This window comes from Pleurodeles waltl, chromosome 9 (assembly GCF_031143425.1).
Source record: "Pleurodeles waltl isolate 20211129_DDA chromosome 9, aPleWal1.hap1.20221129, whole genome shotgun sequence".
Taxonomy (NCBI): domain Eukaryota; kingdom Metazoa; phylum Chordata; class Amphibia; order Caudata; family Salamandridae; genus Pleurodeles; species Pleurodeles waltl.
This window is the reverse complement of record NC_090448.1, coordinates 416,325,472-416,347,554: the sequence shown is the minus strand read 5'-3', so window position 1 is coordinate 416,347,554 and position 22,083 is coordinate 416,325,472. Positions and strand designations below refer to the sequence as shown.

The 22,083-nt window shown below is 46.9% G+C and overlaps 1 protein-coding gene across 4 annotated transcripts in view; it reads left to right on the top strand.

Annotated features, from left to right (window-relative positions):
* Positions 1-22,083, top strand: part of LTBP4 (latent transforming growth factor beta binding protein 4) — a 922,370-nt gene that overhangs the window by 821,177 nt on the left and 79,110 nt on the right. For all 4 annotated transcript variants that reach the window (XM_069207205.1, XM_069207206.1, XM_069207204.1 and 1 more), the window contains one exon: positions 10,589-10,720. In XM_069207205.1, the coding sequence (XP_069063306.1) occupies positions 10,589-10,720 (132 nt within the window). The remainder of the gene's footprint in view (positions 1-10,588; positions 10,721-22,083) is intronic.

Here is a 22,083-nt window from a genome sequence, read left to right as displayed (position 1 = left end):
GATGTTATGGGGGCTCCTACTGGATAGGCTTAATAGTGGTGAGGATTCAGGCACTGACTCCGACTCAGGGGACGGTGTGATACATTTTATTGCTCCCAGACAGGTACCGAAGTTGGGACAGCCACATGTAGTTATAATTTGTATGCATCAGTATAGGTGCTGTGACGTGGACTATATATTGTACTGTTTATCTCGTTAAGCACCCTCACGCTGCGCTATCTTGCAGTGTTCTGAAGCACCTATAACTGGGGGATGTTGCAATACTTTGATATAGCTCATGCACCAGTAACTGGGGAAATGCACTGCATTTTGTATTGTGTTGTTATGCATGGACTATTAATAAAACAAAGTTTTAAAAAGTTATTTACCACACTGTCCTCTCTAACACAATTTACACTAGCCACTCTCTACTGTTTTATTTATACCTGTTCCTTGCCAAACTCAGTGGATACCTCTTCCAAATCTCAAAGATGGTGACTGCTCCAACACTTTTTCTCCTGCGTTGTTATCCCCCTTACACTCTTCATTGTTTTTTTCATCACAGCCTTTTTGCAATTAACCCTCTCCGCAATGTCTCCTTCACACAGTAGTTGAATCTAGTTTGCATTCATTGTTAGAGGTATTACCTGTTATCTGCCACTGCAACTTAATATGAGCAGCCTCCAACATGGATGTCAATTCAGGGTCACTGGGAGAAGCAGCTGCTAGTGATGGTTTGCTCTTTAGTACCCCTAGCAGTCTCCTTGCTGCCTCTTTCTTCAGGTGTCAAAAGGGAGACATCAGAAACAGAAGGTAAGGAGTGCTGTTAGAGGTTTTTCTACTTTTTGTCCTTTTTCTAACTCCTTATCAACTAATGGTAGACTGATTAGGAGCTAATGATCGAACAAGAAGTCAAGCATGTGATGTCGTTGGGAAGTCATAGTGTACATGATGACACTTTCCCTACCACTGGCATATTGGTGAATTGACATCCATGCTCTACATTCTAGTATTGAGGCATCCTCTTATTGAAGACTACAGAAACTGTGGTAAGCTAAAACCTGGTGAGAAGGTGTCATTATATCCATTTGTGAATATGTAGAGTACTATCATGTCTTCAAAACACTAAAAGAATGCTGAAGATGTACTCACAGGAGGTAAGAACTCCTTTTTTTTAGTGTGGCATGCACCATCAAGTGGCTCTTTAATGTACCAGTGGGAAGAACCTGTTAAGGATCATTCCTTCATTACTGTCCTCTGTGCCTCTCCTGGCCCCTAAGCCTCTAGATTGTTGCAATGCCCAAGTGATATAATCTCTGGAAATAGCTCTAGTATTGTTCCTGTCAAATGTGGATACCTCAGAAAATGCATTCAAAATTACCATTTTTTTTTTTATTGATGCTGCCCTTTTCACATAATTAAGAAACTGATAATCTGCCTTCTGAAACTATCTAGGGAAGATGTTTCAGTGTCTGATCTGTGCACTGTCATTAAGAGCCTTCATCAGGACTATAAATTGAGACAGATCCTGATAGTAAGACACTGTGGAAATCACCACATGTGTGTGAGGTCATTCCACATAAGTGATACAATGATAGCCATATTCTTCTTTTGGGTGTGGGCCTTCACATTAAAGAGACAGTCACTGCATATTGTTCTCAGCCTAGGAAGGCAGAAATAGCTAGGTTCTGCTTCTTCAAACAGAAGAGAGAAATCTGTTCCCTAAAGATGCGCCCTCTGGAGTGGATCTGCTACATCTCTTGCATTTGTTGAGCACGACCAGCCTATTTGGCTCATACTGTCTTCCAAATACCTTCATCTTCTACTGTTAACTCACAGATGTATACGGGGGCGTGGCCACGGAGCTGAACATGGCGCACGCTTAGCTGTTCAGCTCCGGAGGGGCCGACACTAATCTGTAGCCTGGACGCACCAGACCGGGCGGTCCTGCATTTGGAGACGGACACGACGATCGGCGCGGGCGGGACCGCTGGGGCGCGGTCTCGGCCCCGGCGCAGACCTCTGGAAGACTCGGGCTGCCCAGTGCTGGTGGGAGCCCGCGGCCCTGTTGATAACCGGAGGCCGGGAGCGCCGGACCGGGTGGTCTCCCGCTCTGAGGCAGAGGCGGCGACCGGTGTGAGCAGGCGGGACCGCTGGGATGCGGTCGCGGCCCCGGCGCGGGCCCCCGGCGGACTCGGGCTGCCCGGCGCTGGTTGGGACCCGCGATCTTCCCGCCGGACAGAGGCCACGGCCCCGGGTGAGGCCGCGGGCTGCGCCCGGGGCTGGGCGCGGGAGAGAAGCCACCGGGACTAATATCTAATAACCATAACAGCCGGGGAAAATACCTCCCGGTGACGGGCCGGCCTCCCTCTCTGTGGGCGGGGCCTGGTGCCCGCTGGCTGCGGGACCACCTGCGCTGCAGCTGCACGGGCGCGGGGAACCCCCCGGGGCTGCCCAGCGAGGAGACAGCTGTGGGCACACCCCCCCAGGAACACATAACCGGCGTAGCTGTGGCTGCTGCCCGGGGGCCCTCGGACACCAACAACAGAACTCTCTCTATCCCAAGCAGCTCCAATTGAACACTATTCGTCCTTTGGGAGGCAGAGTAGCACAGAGTCTGCCCGCACCAACCAACACCGCCCATCGAGGTTGAAGGTCGGGTGCCCCTTTCGCCAGGTACGGGGCGCCTCCTGGCCGGCAGGGACACCACCGGCTTGGGGGTCTACTGTACCTGCCTTTTAAATACATCACAGCTCAATTCATGAAACCCAGCAACCCCGGATCAGCTCAAATTATTCTCTCATGCAAAGAGTAGATGGGACGTGACCAGAGAGCTGAACACGACACACGCTTAATCGTTTGGTCTTGGAGGGGCCAACAGCAGACCTGGTGCCGGATGCGCCGGACCGAGTGACCCTCCATCGGGGGGTGGACGCGGTGACCCGCACGGACGAGCAGGGCTGCTGGGACGCGGCCGTAGCCCCGGCGCGGACTTTCGGCGGGGCCGGACTGCACAGCGCTGACGGAGACCTACGGCCCTGCCACTTAACGCGCTGGGAGCGGCCGGCGGAGCGCCTGGGGCTCGCCCTGGAGCACCCGGGTCCAGTGACTGAGACAACCGAGGCCTGGATTAGTGGACAAATCAGCAGCGAACAGCATAAGCTCCTGGGCTGCGTGGCGGGCCTGCTGGGATGCCTCTCCCTGCCTGACCAATGCCCCCCAAGGGCAGACATAAGAGCAAAGCCATGGACCACCCGACACCGCCGGGGGACAATGAGTCGACCATACAGAACCAGTCACAAATCAAAGTACAAGACACCCTAGACAAGATACTGGGTGCCATTGAAGACACCAAAACCACATTACAGCGCGACATCAATCAGGTGGCGATAGAGGTGGGCCTCCTGAGAGCTGATCATCATAAATTGCCCGACAGAGTAAAGGAAACGGAAGCAACGCTGGCGGAAGTCGTCCCAAAACAAAAAGATGTGTCAGCAGAGGTGACCTCCTTGGCTGGCAGAGTGGCAAAGCTTGAACAGCGAGCTGAGGACGCAGAGGGTAGAAACAGGAGGAATAATGTGCGCGTGGTGGGCCTCCCCGAGGGGGCCGAGGGGACGAATATGGTGGAATTTCTGGAGAAATGGCTAAGCACGGTCGTCGCACCAGGATGTCTGACCCCCTTCTACTCACTGGAGCGAGCACATCGTGTGCCATCTAGACCACTGGCTCCTGGCAGGCCACTGCGGGCTGTAATTGCTAAACTCCTGCACTACAGAGACAGAGACATCCTCTTACAGAAAGCCAGGGAAACGGGTCTGTTTAAGGTAGCCAATGGCGAAGCGACACTGTTCCCTGACTTCACTTTGGAAGTCCAAAACAAGCGCGCCTTCTTCCTGGCGGTTAAAAGAACCTTGCGAGAAGAGGGGATACAGTACTCGCTGCTCTATCCAGCAAGACTACGAGTGGTTGCGCAGGGAAAGACCACGTTCTTCCAAACCCCAGAGGAGGCATGGGAATGGCTCGAAAGGCATGGGACACAGCCGGCGTGGCCTACACTCGAAAATCACGGGGCGAGCGGGACCCGCCGGGCCCCGAGGGGGAAAAGACCCAGAGATTGCCCACGACTGACGCCAACGCGGTCACTGGCAAGAGAGAGGCTCTGGAGGCGGTGGCCAAGGTGGGTGGAGAGACATCGCCCCGGGAGGGCTCTGAAGAAGAATCGTATGATACGGTGGTGTCCTCACCCGGTGGCTCCGGGGGCTCGACTTACACGCCGAGGGTGACCCCACAAACCGCTGACGAACTCGCATAGTTTGAACCCGCGCTGGCGCCGAAAGACGAGACAAGCTGAGCAGAAAAATGGCCCCTCCGGACCTGGCCGCCCCCCCTGACTTGACTCTCGCCTTCAGATTTGGCCGGCGAGTATTGCATTGATGTGTTTGAATAATTTACAGTGTTGCATAACTTGTTGGGCAGCCTACAGTTTCGGAGGTGCCCTGGGGATGGGGAGTTGGGGTTTGCAGTTATGAGTTACATCGGCTACATGTGTGAAATGGATCGACCACAATGAAGGTACAAGTTTGCGGGGCAATCGGTCAGGGCCCTGGGCGCGCCGAGCCTACACACAACAGGCTTCGAGAATAGGATGGCAGACCACAATATCATAACCTGGAATGTCAGGGGGATGGGTACTCCAGCTAAGAGACATAGAATTCTTTCCTTCCTAAAAAGAAGAGGGGTGCAGATAGCTATGTTACAAGAGACCCACCTGGCACCTGGAGAGGCAGAAAAGCTAAGACGGAGATGGAGGGGACAGGTGTTTGCCACAGAATATTCAGCTTACGCAAGACGCGTTCTGATTTGGATTAGGGCGGGGGTCCCCCTAACGATTGATTCCTCCAACATAGATACAGAGGGAAGGTTTGTCATACTAGAGGGGAAATTACAGGGGCTCCCGTTGATCCTGAGTTGTATATACGCCCCCAATCAGGACCAAATCTCATTCATGACGGGTCTGTCTAGACACCTCACTCGTCAACACATGGGGGAAGTACTAATAGGAGGAGACTTTAACGCAGTGCTCGACATAGACTTGGACAGATCCACCCCCCCACTACAGGGGGCAACATCAACCAAAACAGCACAAAAACTAGTTGAGTGGCTAGACACCTGGGGACTGGTAGATGCTTGGCGGTTACAACACCTGACTATCAGGGACTATTCGTTTTACTCGGGCCTCCACCAGGTACATACTAGAATTGATAGGATGGTTTGCACTGCGGGATTGGCTCGAAATGTGACCCACTCTGAGTACCTTGCTCGCACAATATCGGATCATAATCCTCTATTGCTGACACTGAGGGTATCACAGGACAGACACCCCATACCATCATGGAGAATGTTCCCTGCAGCGCTAGAGGACCAGGCATATAGGGAGGAATTGCGATGTTACCTAACAGAACACATAGAAGCTAACAAGGGATCCACCTCCACCAGAGCCATAGAATGGGAGACACTCAAAGTGGTGACGAGGGGTTACTGTCTTGGACAGTCTGTGAGGGTAAGACGCACACTAGAGAGAGAACTAAATGCACTGGAGAAGGTCATTCACGAGGGGGAGCTGAGACAGGGCCCTGCAGTGCAAGTAGATAAAAAGTACGATCGTGCACATAGAGAGCACTCCCAAGTTGAAGAGCGACTTAGATGCCACAGCATGCAAAGATACCTGACATCCTTACAGTCAGAGGAGGGGAGATCCGGTAAACTCCTGGCACGGCTAGTGCGCCCGAACGGAGACAGTGACCCCATCACAAGTGTATTGGACTGAGGGGGAACACGCAGACTCAGCCTAGAATCCATTAATGACGCATTCAGAGATTATTACACGCACTTGTACAGGAAGCCCACAGACTTGGGGACGGGGATTCTTGACAATTTCCTGACTCGGATTCCCCTGCCGGTACTGAACCTAGAAGACAGGGTCAGCCTAGGAGGGCCAGTGACCACAGATGAGATAACCGAAGCAATTGCGCAGCTGGCCCCTGGGAAGACCCCTGGCACAGACGGTCTTCCTATGGACTTTTATAAAAAGTATAAATCCTTACTAGTCCCTAGATTGATGGAAATGTATATGGAATCGGCACAGAATGGAGAACTCCCATGCACACTACGTGAGGCATTGGTAGTGCCACTCCCCAAAACATATAGCAGGGAGGCATCAGTAACTGACTACCGCACCCTCTATCAATGCTAAATAGCGACTTTAAGATCCTCAGTAACATCTTGGCCAATCGGCTATTGCCCCACATGCCCACTCTGATACACCCTGACCAGAACGGATTCATACCTGGTCGCAGCACCTCTCTGAATCTCAGACGAATTTTCTCTATCTTACATATGCCCAACGAATCGAAACCGCCAACCGGGACCATGCTAGCGGTGGACTTTGAAAAGGCCTTCGACTCGATCAGATGGGACTACTTGAGGGCGGCAATGTTAAAAATGGGCCTGAGGGAGTGCTGGGTCAGATGGGTGGACCTATTATACTCATCCCCACTAGCGAGGGTCAGGACGGGTAGGACAATCTCCGGTGCATATCCAGTACACCGGGGAACTAGACAGGGGTGCCCTCTATCCCCATTGTTGTTCGCCCTGGCGATGGAGCCCCTAGCGGCCTGGGTACGTGGTGACGGAGCGGGCAGAGGGATTCGGTGGGGACCAACTGATCACATTATCTCGCTATATGCAGATGATATTTTGATCTATCTCAGAGATGGGGCGAGCGGTCTCCCCTGGGCACTGGAGGCCCTAGAGGAGTTCGGGGAGGTATCAGGATTACGACTTAACCGTAACAAAACATATGTGTTCCCCTTGACGCCCGGTTACAGATGTCCCGCAGTGTGCCCAACGGACTTGAAATGGGCCCCACGGACCTTCAGATACCTGGGGATTCAGATTTACCATGACCTGGGAGACTTAAGAGAGGGCAACCTTGGTAAAGCGCTCCGATCCCTGAGATCCTCAGTAGGATTTTGGCGCTCTCTGAAACTGCCAGTGATGGCCAGAGTGGCACTATCCAAGATGATCATGCTTCCCCGACTTCTCTACTATTTCGCCAATTTGCCACTATTGATCCCCCAGGCATGGTTCCGCGACCTGAATGCGTTGCTCAGGGAACTAATATGGGACGATGGACGTAGACAAACCACACTCACGACTATCTGTAGACCACCGCACACAGGAGGATTGGGAGCCCCTGACTTTGAGGCATACTACCTGGCATCCCAACTACAGTGGGTATCCGGTTGGCTGGCGGGCCGGGGCCAACTGGATTTATGTACTGCCCAAGGAGTAACGGACACGGCATGGATTGCGGCATGTATGGCAAACAGGAAGATAACCCCCCCCCGGAACAATATAATGATACAAGTTGCGATGGCATGCTGGAAAAGATGTACGAAAAGGGTGGGAGTGGGTCCTCCATATTTCCCAGCTTTACCACTGTCGGTGCTTGCCCTGGAACCTGAGGGGAGGGGACCGGGAAACATGGGACTTGGCCCTTGGTTGACAGCTGGAATAGAAGCAGTGGGCGGGCTCTTCAAGGAGGGTGTGATGAGGGGATTTGCTGAACTAACGGAAGAGGGTGTTCCCAGGGGGCAGTTTCTACTCTATGGGAAGCTAGTACACATTCTTAAAGCTCACTGGGACACAGTGAATGCGGAACCCGCCACCCACGAGGTCCTGCACTTACTGTTGACATAAGGGGAGGAATCACATCTGATCGCCAAAATATATCGGGCCCAAGTTGAGGCAGCCTTAGACCCTTTACAGTCGCTGAGAGGGCGGTGGGAGAACATGATTGGGCGGGAATTATCTGACTCAGAGTGGAATAGAGTACTGGCCTACCCCCGGATGATATCATGTAACACGCGGTTAAGATACATCCAATACAATTATTTACACAGGACGTATCTCACACCCCACAGACTGTTCCGTATATACGGAGGGGCCCCTAGGACTTGCCCGAGATGCGGAGGAGGAGGGGCGGATTTTGACCACATGGTTTGGACATGTCCAGTGATCCAGTCTGGCTGGAGGGAAATATTGCCCATCCTAACTGAACTGTTTGAGTTTGAGTTGAGACCTACCCCTGAATTATGCCTGCTAGGCCTCAGACCAGCTGCGCTCTGCGGAAAAGTGAGGGGACGCTTCCTGGACCTATCCCTGGCCCTTTACAAGAGACTAATCTCGAGGGGCTGGAAGGCCCCAGATCACCCTATACTGACTGACTGGAAAAGGGATATCTCAGCATGGTCTAAAGCTGAACTACAGGTCCTAAAAGCAGAAGAAGCCAGGAATATCCGCCAGGTTCCTATTGTCCCGGGGTGGGAAGATTTAATGACGAACTGGGATAGTATAAATAAGAGGCTGGCAAACCCAGTCGGAGAAACAAGTGAAATCCAACCCACACTGAGGATAGAACCAAATGGGGAAAATACATAAACAGGCACCCAAAACTGGCCCAAATCACAAATAGATCACACCAAGAGTAAGGATGCGAAGACAATTAGCCCTCTGACCCCCACTCTACCAACAGAAGTAGCAAGAAGCGTGAGTGACCTGCCGCCCCCACTGCGCGCCGGTGCGCCCTGGGTTGACCTTTTCTCCCGCCCAAAAATCGATACGTACCTTTAAACACTAACAACTATAAAAGCCACTCACACAAAGCCTTAAAGTTGACCTCTCGGGGTCCTTTTCCCCCTTCCTCCTTTTCCTTCCTCCAATTAGACCAACATTAATGTCACTTGGAGTTGTATACCCTCCACTTCGTGTTTTCCCTTCCTTCCCTCTTCCCTCCCCAACCCCATCACTACCCTTGTCCTCCCACCTTTAACACCCCCACCTCTCTCCCAAGTTACAAGAAAGAAGGGGTTTAAGTTTATTGTTTGATTGTTAATTATACAGAACAGTGAAATGTAAAAAGGAAATACATGTTAACAAGTAAATGAGCACAATTTACTAAATAAGGAACAGAAAGATTAACAACAATAAAAGTAACAAACAATGAGCAAAAAGCAAAGTATTGCATAAAAACGAAATGTGTAACAAATGCGGAAATACAATATGAACAAGCATGTAACTGTATAACAACAAAATGTTAATAAAAATATATTAAAAAAAAAAAACTCACAGATGTGTACCCTTGAAACAACACCCGTTTTCATCTTTTGTCGTTTGCACTCTGTTTTCCCTTCTAATTTCCCTAAAAACTTCTTGTTTGGATGTGTTGTTAAACCTTTTCATAGCCCTTATTTCCTTGCGCACGTTTTTTCCTAGTGGTAGTTTATCTACAATGTGCTTTTACTTCCAGCTTCACTCACTCGATTAAACAATCTCCCCAACCACCTTTTCCCTTTAACTTTCTTCTGGGTTTTTCTTATATCTTCTTTTCCCCCCCGAGTTGCTTGCCCTTTAACCTTCTTTAACCATGTATATATTTATTGCCTCTTCGCCCTCCTAAGTTTTTGATCTCTTATTGCGGACTGGGCGAAATTTAAATTGTCAGTGAAGTTCAGATAATTTCGGGAATTTTGTATTATGCCGGTTACATGAAATTATGCCACTTTGCTCAGTTACGTGCCATTTGCTGTAAAAAATATACAGTGAATGCACAGGAACAACCGAATGCAAGCGGCTGTTGTTCGCAGTGCTTATGATTTTTGCACTATTTGTTTCACACGAAATGAGCCCTAAATTGACAAAAAGTCGCATTTTTCACTGAAATATAGCACAAAACACAGGGTTTTACACACCCTACTCTTGTTCCTTCTCTCTCCCATATGTTTGCTTTTATTTTAATAATCCCTTCTCCCTTTACATATTTTTTCTTATGCATCCGGCTCTCTTCCATGTGTTTGCTACCATAGCTGCATCTCTGTATGGTCTCGTATTCCTTCCTTTCCATCCTATTCGAGAGAGCTTCCTCTCTGTATGTACATCTTCCACTCGCTCTTGTGTTTTACTCATATATCTCTTCTCCACAAGCTTTATGTTTTACACCTCTCTTCGTGTATTTGTTCAGTAATTCACATTTTTCTTTGCATGTGTTTTTTTTTTATATACATTTTCTTCTGCGCATGTTTGTTCTCTTAAACTCCTCATCCTCTAATTGGTGTTCTGTTATACCTCATCTGACTTGCATGCTTTTGTAACCTTATTACTCCTTTTCCTTCCCTTTGTTCTATAATTCTCCTGCTTTCTTCTTTTTTTCTGTCATGCCATCTATCTCTATTAACGCTCTTGCCTTCATACAGTGTGTTTGTCTTTTTAAACTTATTTTTTCTTGAGGTCTTTACAGGCTCCCATCTCTGTTTTTTCAGCTTAGTCTTATCCCTACCATGTGTGGTCTCAAGCCATGCCCCTATGTATTGCTTTTCAATGTCTTCTTTTTCAATTTTTTTCTCCATTCCTTTCTCCAAGCCTTCCTCCTCGATATCCTTCCAAAACTCTTATTGCAAATAGCCTGGGCTGTCTAAATTATACTGTACTTTACTCAGTGTTAATAACTTTGATGAATATACTGACACCACGCCATGGTCTCTTTTTCTAGATGTCGATGAGTGTCTGGATTCCGTTGTTTCTCCTTGTGGGACACAGCGCTGTGAGAATACGCCAGGATCTTACAAGTGTCTCTCACGGTGTGAAACGGGATACCGATTAACTGCATCAGGGGGCTGTGTAGGTAAGCGTGATGGCTGAAATGTAAGGAACGTCTGTGCAATGGTGTGCTTGAGATGTACTTGATTGGGTGCTCCTAGCGCACTGTTGCTCAAGATATGAGAGGACAAGTCATCTGGATTCCCCTCTCAAAGACTGTCCTAGGTAGAGTTCTAGGATGTTTCTTTGGGAGGCCTGAAGTGGTTTCCATGTGATGGTACTGTATATTCCATTGCACATTGTAGGAAAGTCAGGACCCCCCCGGCCCCCCATCACCTTGTAGGAATCAAATGGAAATAGGGCTGACAGCCTTGACACCTTCCAGGAGGAGCTGACACCTGCACTTAATTAAAAGGTAAGCACCAGAAAGTCCAACACCAGGGAGAAATAATACAGGAAGTACAAGAGAAAAACACAGATATCTGGCAAGATCTGAACCCTCTAACGGACAGGGGTAATGGGATACAGTAGGGCACTTAAAAGAACTGACAAGTACAATACTTAAAACGCTCATCATCCATTAAGCAGTCGGACTGCTTGCCTTCCAGATGGCCCAGCAGGCTAGTGACCTATTCAAATGCAGAGGAACCAGAAGGATTACTGGAATGGGAAGAAGCTATCAACTCCTTTGATGGGGAAGCTGAAGTGTAAACACTGAAATGTGAAAGGTGCACATGAGGGAGGAGCCGAGTACAACTTCAGAGTGAAAACTAGAGCTTTTCGGCACACGGATGTCAGGCACTGCAATGTAGTCAGAAGAACGCTTAAATGGCATCACTACCACTGTGGTACAGAAGAGAGCATAGAGGCCGCCGTCTTGGATGATATAAGGTGAACCACGGCTGTTGACACTGGCAGGCTCCATCTTTGCTGGCCCTAGGAGGCTACCACTAGACCAGCTGCCTGAAATGCAGTTGCCCTTGAAACCACCTTGTCTTGCAAACTTATTGACACTCCAACTACAGGACAGTGTCCCATGCACCCTGCATTTAATGTAAGGTACTGTGTGTCCTTCGCAGCTCACATATGTTGAAGTCTTCATAAACCTGAATATCCTTTGAGGAAGTGTCTCTCTGTGGATCTGTGGTTGAGAAGCAGTTCCTGCCTTAGGGCATTAGGGCATTGCCCCACTGATATTTTGGCCTCCCTGACCCCTTATTACATGTGAATAAAATACACTACATACAGTACTCTTTCACTTTGACTAATAACAATTGAATCTTATTTTATTCAGTCAGCTTCACAGCGTGAGTCAGCCTTCAGCCACCTTAGTGGCTCTGAAGGGGGTGGGGCTTCAGTTTGAAAGATACACATACTGGTGCTGGTGAGGCGCAGTGAGTGCACAGCACCTAGGAAACAAAGTGCGCATGTCGGGTTGGACGGCTGCTTTTCTCTGGCCAGCCCAACATGCGCACTAAAGGCTTCCCTCTACTGCACATTAGTGAGCAAGGTTTGCTCAAAGCCGCAGACCCCCGGTCTCCTAATGAGTGGTGAGTTTGCCCACTCAAGCCAATCCTGGCATTGCTTTCATGCTGTGTAACAGCAAGGGAGCAGCATCTGGATTGGCTGAGAGACGTGGTTGCCCATCAAGGTATGTATCTGTTCCTTCCTGGACACACCATGACCTCTCGCATCGAAGCTGAGAAGCTGCAGACCATCGACTCTAAATGAGAGTACTTCCCTGAGTACAACTACTACGAACTGATTGATTGCTACTCAGGTGAGTACAGCTTCTGTAACCGCAGGTGAATTACTAACGTATCTACTCTTATTTAAGCCTGTGACCTGTAGAGCGATCTCTGCAGCCGGTGCATTAACCTACTTGGCTAAGTACTGGGAGTTTAACATACATATTGGTGTAGCCCCATCACATAAATTGTTTTGCTGGACCTATAATGAGTCAACTTGTACAGCGCCTAGTATGCTCAATAGGGTGTCGAGGGACTACGGAGGTTCGGTGTTATTTACGATGCGAAGCTAACCTTGAAGGCCAAACAAGGTCTGAGAGCAAACTGCAGACTGGGTAGGCAGCCTTGGGATATGGGGCTGAATCTGAACTAGGAAGTCATGAGTAAAGCTGGAGACACTCGTGCAACAGACAGTATAAAATGCCCCTTTATACCAGAGTATTTGCAACCCTTGGATTCAAAAAGCAGTGATGTTCACTTATGTCTCATGTTAGGGCTTTGCCTGCTCTGTTAACTGAAAGCTACATCTGAGGTGAACTCGTAAATAAAGCGTTGTTTTTTTGTCCAAAACAAATGTAATAATCTTATTTAACCAGTGGCGTCCTAGTTCATTTTCGTCAGCAAGCAGAGCTTTGAACTGTATTGCTAGAGTTCTGTGATGAATGTTCACAGAGGCCCACCAGGGGGAGACTGCATCGCTTCTGGTGCATATCACGCGTGGTATCTCTTTGTTGTGCATTCCAACGGAGGTTCAAACTCCAGGCCCGTGCACTGCCAAATTTGTGATGGGCAGTAACTTTTTACCCAGTATCCGTAGAAGTAGTCCTGCGCCTTTTTCAGGCCAGAAAATATGCTGCGCAAGTGGTGTAATATAGTGTAACAAAAAAGGATGCCCGTCAGAATGTGGTAACGGAGCTCTCTGTCGTTCCTGTGTTTCACTCATGGACATCGAGCTGGAGGTGCACTTGTGATGTAGGAGCTGCAAGTGTTTGCGTTTCGGCCCTTTATTACCCTTTCTATCCCCTCTAAACCCTTTTCCAAAAATTAAACCGCTGGATGTCTTTCTACCCCACGGACAACCCACTTTTTTTAAACTAGTGCTGCTTAGTTTCGTCTTCATACCCAGTCAGTGTGTATAAGTTCCACGATGCAAATAAAATGTACATGGTTATGTAGTTGAGAGCTCCTAACAGAAGACCCTAGGCTGCATTCTCTCAGCGCGGTGCAAGGCGTGGCCGCGCGATGCTGCAGTTCTCATTCACAACTGGACTGATTCCCTCTACTAAAGTGTGGCTCACAACATTTGGACTAGAAACAGTCAATCATCAGAACACTTTTTCTCGTAACAGGGCCCGAACACGTTTGGCGAGCTCTGTGTTGGTGACCCATTTGAAATAGTATTTCCCTGTATTTTTATTTTTGCCCCCGGCCAACTCCACCCTGCTAAAGATGTGTTCTAGTGAGACCCCCGGTTATAGTGGGGGTGGGTGTAGTGTCCTATGCTGGACACGTTCTAGTGTTCCACCAGCCACTAGGCTGAGGGCTGGATTTACACACACACCCCACACCCATCCAACACAGGCGTCACCAGTCACGTGACCCTGCCAATAAAAAGGTGCATGTGCCCGAGGCCAGTTACCAGAACAGTAACCATTTGACTGCGTCACCTCATTTTAGTAGCATGAGGGCCTAGAGCCCCCAACACTACAGTAGGTGTGCTTAGGGGGATTTCATGTTCACTTACCTACTAGGCAGTATAATGCGATCCATTGAACATTTCACATATCCCTTTGCGGGGAAGAATCGGGCATGAGTGTGCAGCACAGGGTTACAGGGGACTTGAAGACTGTGGCTATCTTTTACTACCCCTTCTGTGGTTGTGAGGCGCATTGTCTTTGCCACGCCACTGACGCAGCACCCAGGGTTCTCCTACTTGTGACTCTTCCACATCGCTATTGGCGGCATCAACCTGGCATCGCTGACGGGTTCAGCCTTGACCATGATATACGACGGACTCTGAGCCTCAGCTCCAATAATCCTCCCATAGAGTCCCCAGCTCCAATAATCCTCCCATAGGGCCTCAGCTCCTATTATCCTCCCATAATAGGGTCCCAGCTCCCATTAACATCCCATAAGGCCCCACCTTCTATTATCCTTCCATAGGGCCCCAGCTCCTATAATTCCCCCAGAGAGCACCAGCACCAATAAAGTATTTTATGAAGTTCTGTGTTTATACTGAATAAGTAGCTACCAACATCATTATCATATGAAATATCTTTATTGGTGTCAAAACTACACTTTCACAATGGCCTTATTAATGTTCTTGCTTTCTCAAATTCGCTTGAAAATACACCATTTGCCCGCTCTTTAGTCAACATTTTTTTCGGGTAGACCCACCCCCCTCCCGATCCCTCCTTATGACAGTCAGGGTCACTCGCTATGCTCACTTGCCACACGTCACTCATCCCAAACTTTTACACCCCATCACTTTCAAATGTCACCAGCCACCGGTGGGCAACAAGAAATTAAACAAATAACATCCAGCATTTAGATCCAACATACATAAAAGGTTTAGGGAGTCAAACTGCACCATTATCATTTTCTATTAAAGGTGGGATTTTATTAGAACAATATATGTATACTAGACAGGAGAAAGTAATAGTAATTGATGTGTAATATTTAGTATGTACAGAATCCTTGCCTGCCTCCTAGGATCCTTTGTAGTGTTCCTTCGGCTGTGTGCTTCCTTGTAAATAGTACTTCACAAAAGGGTGTGGCCCAGTGCGGCAGCTCTTTACCAGAGGTACAGCCCTACAGAGAGACTCATTGGTCACAATGTGCTGAAAATCAGACAAGGAGATGATGCCCTAGTGGAGGAGGGAAACTAAAAGTATTTAATTTAAGGCCTCAGAGGAAAAACTCTTAGGAAAGTATGGGCAATTTAAAACCAATTGGCTCCATAGTGAGTCCGGGGTCACTGACAATGTTTTCACTGATATTGCACTGCTTAGTGAGTCCAGGGGCACTGACTATGTTTTCACTGAAATTCACACTGTTGCTGGGAGAACCTTGAGGAAAATGTCCCCACTGACCGCCTAGGGAACTCATAATATGGTGGACTGAGAGTGGCTAAGATGTGCTGCCTTCTACTCCCTAGCTAAACTCATAATAAGCCCTGACATGATTCCGTTCTTGAAACTAGGTGTAAGTTTATTTTTCAAAGGTTGAATATTGTAATATTCAATGGGAGTCTGGGGGTGTAGTGTTGTAGAGCAGCGAATTGTAGGGCATAGTATTTTGATATAACGTTCTTTGATGAGGAACCGATCTGGAGGCCTATTTGGCCCCAATTTTGCAAAATGCCGCAGACAGCCAATTCTGCCAGTACTCTGCATCCCACACACTCTTCTTCGGATCTGAGCCTACCGAAGATAGTTATGAGGACTCAGAATCTGATGCATCGATTTTCTTTGAACTACACTTGGAGCACCTGTTTAATGTAGCAACACAGCCCCTCAAGGCCGCACTGTAGCTGGGATTCAAGGATAAGAGCTACTTGGCCACAGGTGATCCTTCTGGATTCTAAATTCAAAAGTTATACTGAGCCACAAAATGATGGTGAACAAAGTGATTTTTCAAGTATTTCAGTAAAGGACTGGAAACTGACAACAAAAGAGGGCCAGATTCACAGAGGACGTAAGACTCCTAAAGTTACAAGTGTGGAGACTCCGCACTCATAACTTTACGAGTCATAAGTCGCTTTCTAAATCAGGCACCGAGAGTGTGTGGGGGTTCAAAAATTATCATACCACAAGGCCAAACAAATGTGGTAAGGCAGGTTTTCTGACCAACTAAACTTACCTATCGCAAAGGAGCAATGCAAGTTCTTCCAAGACTGATGCACACACTTAGTCCTTTTGAGAAAACAAGAAAGTGATGGGTGGAATGCTTGATTGAATCTCAACCACTGGGAATTACTTAGGACCGCATCCCAGGCCATTGTGTTTTTTTTGCCTACTACGACCCCTCAGACTGAAACCATACATATGCTAATCAGTCTTGGTCCTGATCTAATAGCCCCAGCTGCCCGTCCAGGTCCCCTCTGAGCGAGCATACAAGCACTCCAGCCCGGTTTTACCCTGCTTCTGCCTCATCAGTAGAGCGCAGCTACAGTGTCTATGGCACACTGAGGACGATACTCACCTCAAGCACTGTGCGCATTTTCTTTTTTTGCTTTCTTCAAGCTTAGGGGCATATTTACAAAAAGTGGCGCATCATATCATGATGCGCCACATTGCTTGCACCCCATTGCGTCCCCCTAAGGCCACCTTGTGTGCACTGTGTTTATGATACTGCGCACCATGGTGCACGTTAGAGAACTAGCGTAAAAAAAATTGACGCTAGTTTGGCGCTTTGAAGGATTAGCTCCCAAAAAATGTATGCTAATCCTGCAAAGTGAAAGGAGGCCCATTGAAAACAATGGGAGCCTCATTTTAACGCCTACCTTAGGCAGGCATTAAAAATGAAACAAAAAATGGTGCAATGGAATCTTATATTCCACTGCGCCATTTTTCTGGGCCTCCTAATGACGGAATGCCCCCCTTGCATACATTATGCCTGGCGCCAGCATAATATGACGCAAGAGTTTACAAAGCGGCGCAAAGCATGTATTGCGCCACTTTGTAAAGATGGTGTGGCGTTTTGCCAACCTAACGCCACATTAGCATCAGAGAAATAGCACTAATGTGGTGCATGGGGCTTCTTAAAACTGGGCCTTAACCTTAAGCAGGTTATCAAACTTGAAGCCAATGGTGGCCCTTGAAGATCTAGAGACTCTACAAGTATATAATTTAACCTGGCTAGTTTAGGAATAGTCTTCATCCTTCCTCCAGAAATCTAGAAGGAGCCCTGGAAATTGTTTGTATCCTTTAGAAGAGACATCCAATTTCCCTTCCAAGTGCTTGTTTAAAAAGACAAAGATTTAGGGCTAGATTTACAAGAAACTGGTGGATTAGTACTGATGCTACAGTTTTCCTGCGTCGCTCCAGCCCACCTAACGACACCATGTGTGTGCATTTATAACACTACGCACCTTAGCGCACGCTAGGCCAGCGTCAGAATTTTTGACACTATTGTGGCGCTTTGCTCCACTAGCGTAAAACATTTTGACGCTAGTGGAGCAAAGTGCAAGGAGGCCCATAGGTTAATATGGGTGCATAATTTTAACACCTGTCTTGAGCAGGCATTAAAAATGATGCCAAAAATGGTGCAGTGAAATCTTGTAGATTTCACTGCCCCATTTTTGAGGGCCTCCTAACATCAGAACGCCCCCCTTGCATACATTATGCCTGACGCAGGCATAATGTGGTGCAAGGGGTCGCAAAGTTGTGCAGTGCATGCATTATGCCACTTTGTAAATATGATGCGGTGAAAACTGCCTTCTTGAGCCACATCAGTGTAAAAAAAAATGATGCTACTGTGGCGCAAGGAGGCACTAGGACATTGCAAATCTGGCCGTTGGTGTCTTATGCTAATTTTGGAATCATCATTGCGTCACCCTACTCGTAATTGAAAGTACTGTGAAAAGAAATAGGACAGAATCTACTGGTGTTCAGTTAGGTTTTCTCCTGCTCAAACTTCCCATCTGACCCCTTTGACCTGCTGGACAAAAAGGAGAGGGAGTGCCGAGGAGTGCGGAATAGGAAGGAGTTTCTTTGATATTAACAAACCTATTCTGTGCACAATGGTGAAAAAGGCGTAGCATTTTGATGACGACTTTGCTAAAGCAGAGGTGTGACAGAAGCACCCATGATGCTATTCGTGGTATCAGGAGTGCAATTTGACACCTCGTTCGAGGCAGTTAGGATACAAGTGTATTTTGTGTTTACATCCGTGTTACCGATCAAAAGCTGTGAGTTAGAGTGTGGTCCTCACTCATAGCTCAGCACCAACCAATGGCAATAAGCTAGAAAGAAACACCGTGTGTGACCTATGGGTCTTGTCAGGGTGGCAATAAAAACGCAGCCATTCCCATGATTGCAATGCCTCTGAGCACTCTAGAATCCTTTATGGCATGTGTGCCCGTCGCAAGTACACTTCAGTGGAGTCAACAACTGGTGAGTCTAAGCACTATTCTTGATGCAGCAAAGAAGGCTGATTGTGTGGCCACATGTTCTCTCTTCCTCCGCGAACTTCTCTATGGAGCGAAAATGTACATAAGGGAGTCCACACTCTGCATACCACAAGTTTGGGTGATGGCTACTATGAAGACACATTTTGCCTCACAGTGAAAACCGACTAGGATTACTAAAACTATGCCAAATGAGACAAGAGTAAGGGGAATCCATTGCCATATTTGATGTGTGACAGACGGCATCTCTGTATGCTCTTCATGAATCAGAAGGTGGAGGTGAAAACTCAAAAAATACAAATGTGCTGCTTCTCCATACAGAGGCAGCTCAATCTCACAAATCAACGTGTTCTCACAAAAGCTTTAGTTAAAAAGCAGCCTGTGGAAAGAGTTGACAAGGTAACAGTCAGGGTATCAGCTTGAGAAATCAATCACATGCTGAAAACACAATCAGAAGTCCAAAGAGATAAGTTCATGCGAACCTTCGCTGGAGACAGTCTGTCTCATACAGTAGTTGTCCTACACATGGTCAGAAGTACTCAGTATATGGACAATCCAATCATTTTAACAAAGGGTTGTGCACATTATGGCAAATACAGATCATTAAACAGTGTGCTATTAATAGATAATACCGTAAGAAAATAAACATGGGACTCATAAATTCAGGGCATCCACGGTGAATGAATCAATCAATAAAAATCTTCATTCGGCTATAAGGCCATAAAAGTACACAGAAAGCAAACAATCCACAATTAATAAATACAACATAACAAATTCAATACTTCGTTCTGTTACACCAAATACAACAATTCACTTTCCAATCCTAGGACTTTCCATATCATCTTAAAACTGGATTTTCCATTCCCAAAAGAAACCCCAGTTAAAAAGCATAACATTTCCTTATCGATACTGCAGCAATTATATAACTAAGTGTGGAAAAGCAAATTTCAGGGGATGGTAGACTTTGTAAATATAATAAACCCTACATGTGCAAATTGAAAATTTAACTTAGTTAAAACCGGGCGTAAAAACTAATCTAGGTGACCAGTATAGTGTGCAAAAGAGCATAACATGCACTGTCGACTGGGCTTTATGCCCATCACCGGGACAAGGTGGCAAAGTATGGTTCCACGTGCAAACAGCAGAAAAAGCCACCAAAAAAAGGAAACGATTCAACCTTAATCTGGAGAAGCAAAATCTATGCTGTGGTTTTGTAATCCATGACAAATAAAGTGCCGTTCACTTGATGATACTAATTTTCATATAACGTATAACTTGTTTTATCCAAAATATTCACTATTCTTAATTTCTCTATATAGCAAGCATATCTCTCTTTCAGCCTTAATCTGGAATCCTGAGTAATCTGCTCGGGTTGTCAAAAAATGGCTACATCCAAGACTATAAAAGGTGGCTTTCACAAAGCAAGCCAATTGACATTATCCGGATTAAAGCAGTCCCTCAACACCTGCCTAGAAAAATGTGCACGGGGGTACGCCATATCTTCAACCAAACACCAAAAGGGTCAATGAATCAGTTCTGAGGGATGTGCCTGTGATCTCTTTTTAGTCCATACAGACTATTGCATCTGAAGTATTGAATCACCATTCTGTGCAAAGAGGAACATCCGGTCATAATTACAATGGCCACCTTACGCATCACAGCTGCAGAAATTGTTTTTCCGTTGTAACAATGAGTGCTCTAATTGGATAAAAAGGCAAAAATCTATATCTCGAGCCAGGAAAATTCCAGCACTCAATAGAAAACAGTGATGTAGATGAGCAGCTGAGGTATTTGTTATCAAAGAAGGAACTGGGACACTTAATTTTGCACTATGGAAGCTTGTTGTGTTCACAAGGAATTTCCCTTGTGCATGAATGTCCTCTTACCACATGGATGGTAATCCTGAGATCACCTGTGAGCTATGATGTGCAGTGGTGATGGAGCTCTGACCCACTCCAAGGTTATGTGAATCGCAGTCTACCGCATATGTGCTGGTGGGTCTGTCATAAGACATTTCTAGAGCCCTGAGGCAAGGAGACAAGGGCTACCACACAATATGTGCTTGTGGGGCCAGCTCCCATCTCACTACTGACCATCAACCGCACCAGGAAATATTAGAATCAGGTGGCAAACATTGCCATTTCATTCTGGCACAGAGGTGATCTAGTGGGCCATTGTAGGTGGTGGAGTTGTTCAAAACACCATTTGATTGCCATTATCCCAACCTGAACCACTGCCTTGATACTTTCAGCATGGTAGCGTGACCTTAGTGGAGGACTGTAGTTGCCTCCATTCCCAAAAGTCTAAATAGAGATTGAGTCATAAAACATCATTGCATTGAAGAATTCAGCTAACTGTTCTGCTGCATAAAATATCTGGGGAAGGTGAAAGGTCACACTTCCTGGATTGTCACACCAAAAATGTAAAACAACAAGAACAAGTGTGCTTATTTATGTGGAACCTAAGATCACCTATCTGGCCATTCTGAGAGAACAACATATCACCTACACAATTGATGGTAGTTTGGAGAATGGTTCTAAATGTTAGACTCCGGTTACATTGACAAAGCTGGAGCTAATTGAAATCGCCATGAGCTATTAAAGAGCATTCACAATACCAGGAACTGAACATACATTATAGGATTTCAGGTTTAGCAGTAATAGCCAAAAAGGAGAAGACCAGGCTATTCATGTAATACAAATGGAGCTGAAAATAAGCAGTTGCCCCCTCTTCTAAGGGTATGATTTTCTGGAGGAACAGGAGAGCTTCAATTTGCACTATTGCTGACTAGCCCTTCAGTGGCATCAGACGAATGAATGATAAAGTTGAGAGATTTTTGTGGACACTCAAAAAGCTCAACAGAAAGGTTGAAGAACAAAGATGTAATCTATTACATGGTCTCTGTCTGTCTCTCTCTCACTCTCTCTCTCTCTCTTTCTCTGTCTCTTGCTCTCTCTCACATACACACATGCACAAACACACAATCATAGGTGGCTTTGTACTATTCATAATCATCCAACAAAAACTGAACCTACAAGAAGTAGAAGCTACTTGAGGGGCCACATTAAGAAGGTAATCACCCATAAAGATGCACGATTATCTGGCACACAGGAGTGTAAGCAAGTGCTGTTTTGAGATAGCTACAGGAGGGATATTTTCTCGATTTTTCTTAGAATAGGCATCTGTTACCAGGGGAATTGGCCTCTTGGAAACCACTGCTAAGGGTTAATACCAGAATTCTAGAGGTCAACTCCAAAATTTAAAAGTAGCCAGAAAGAGACATCCCTGAACCTGATGAACAGAATGCATCTCTGGAGCCTCATGACTGATAGAGATGCAGTGAGTCTCAACAAAGAAAGCAGCAAAGGATAGAGGCAATGACAGTACCTAGCATTCTGAGTAACACCTTGTAAACAATGGCCCCATTCTACCAACAGATTTCCAAGTGAGTGTGGCCTGCACTGGACAAACAACAGATTGTGACTAGTGTAATCAACTCACTGTGGGTTGACTCTAGATCAAATGATGTCTGATAAATTACAAGCATGGTTTCCAGGAGTCTACAAAAAA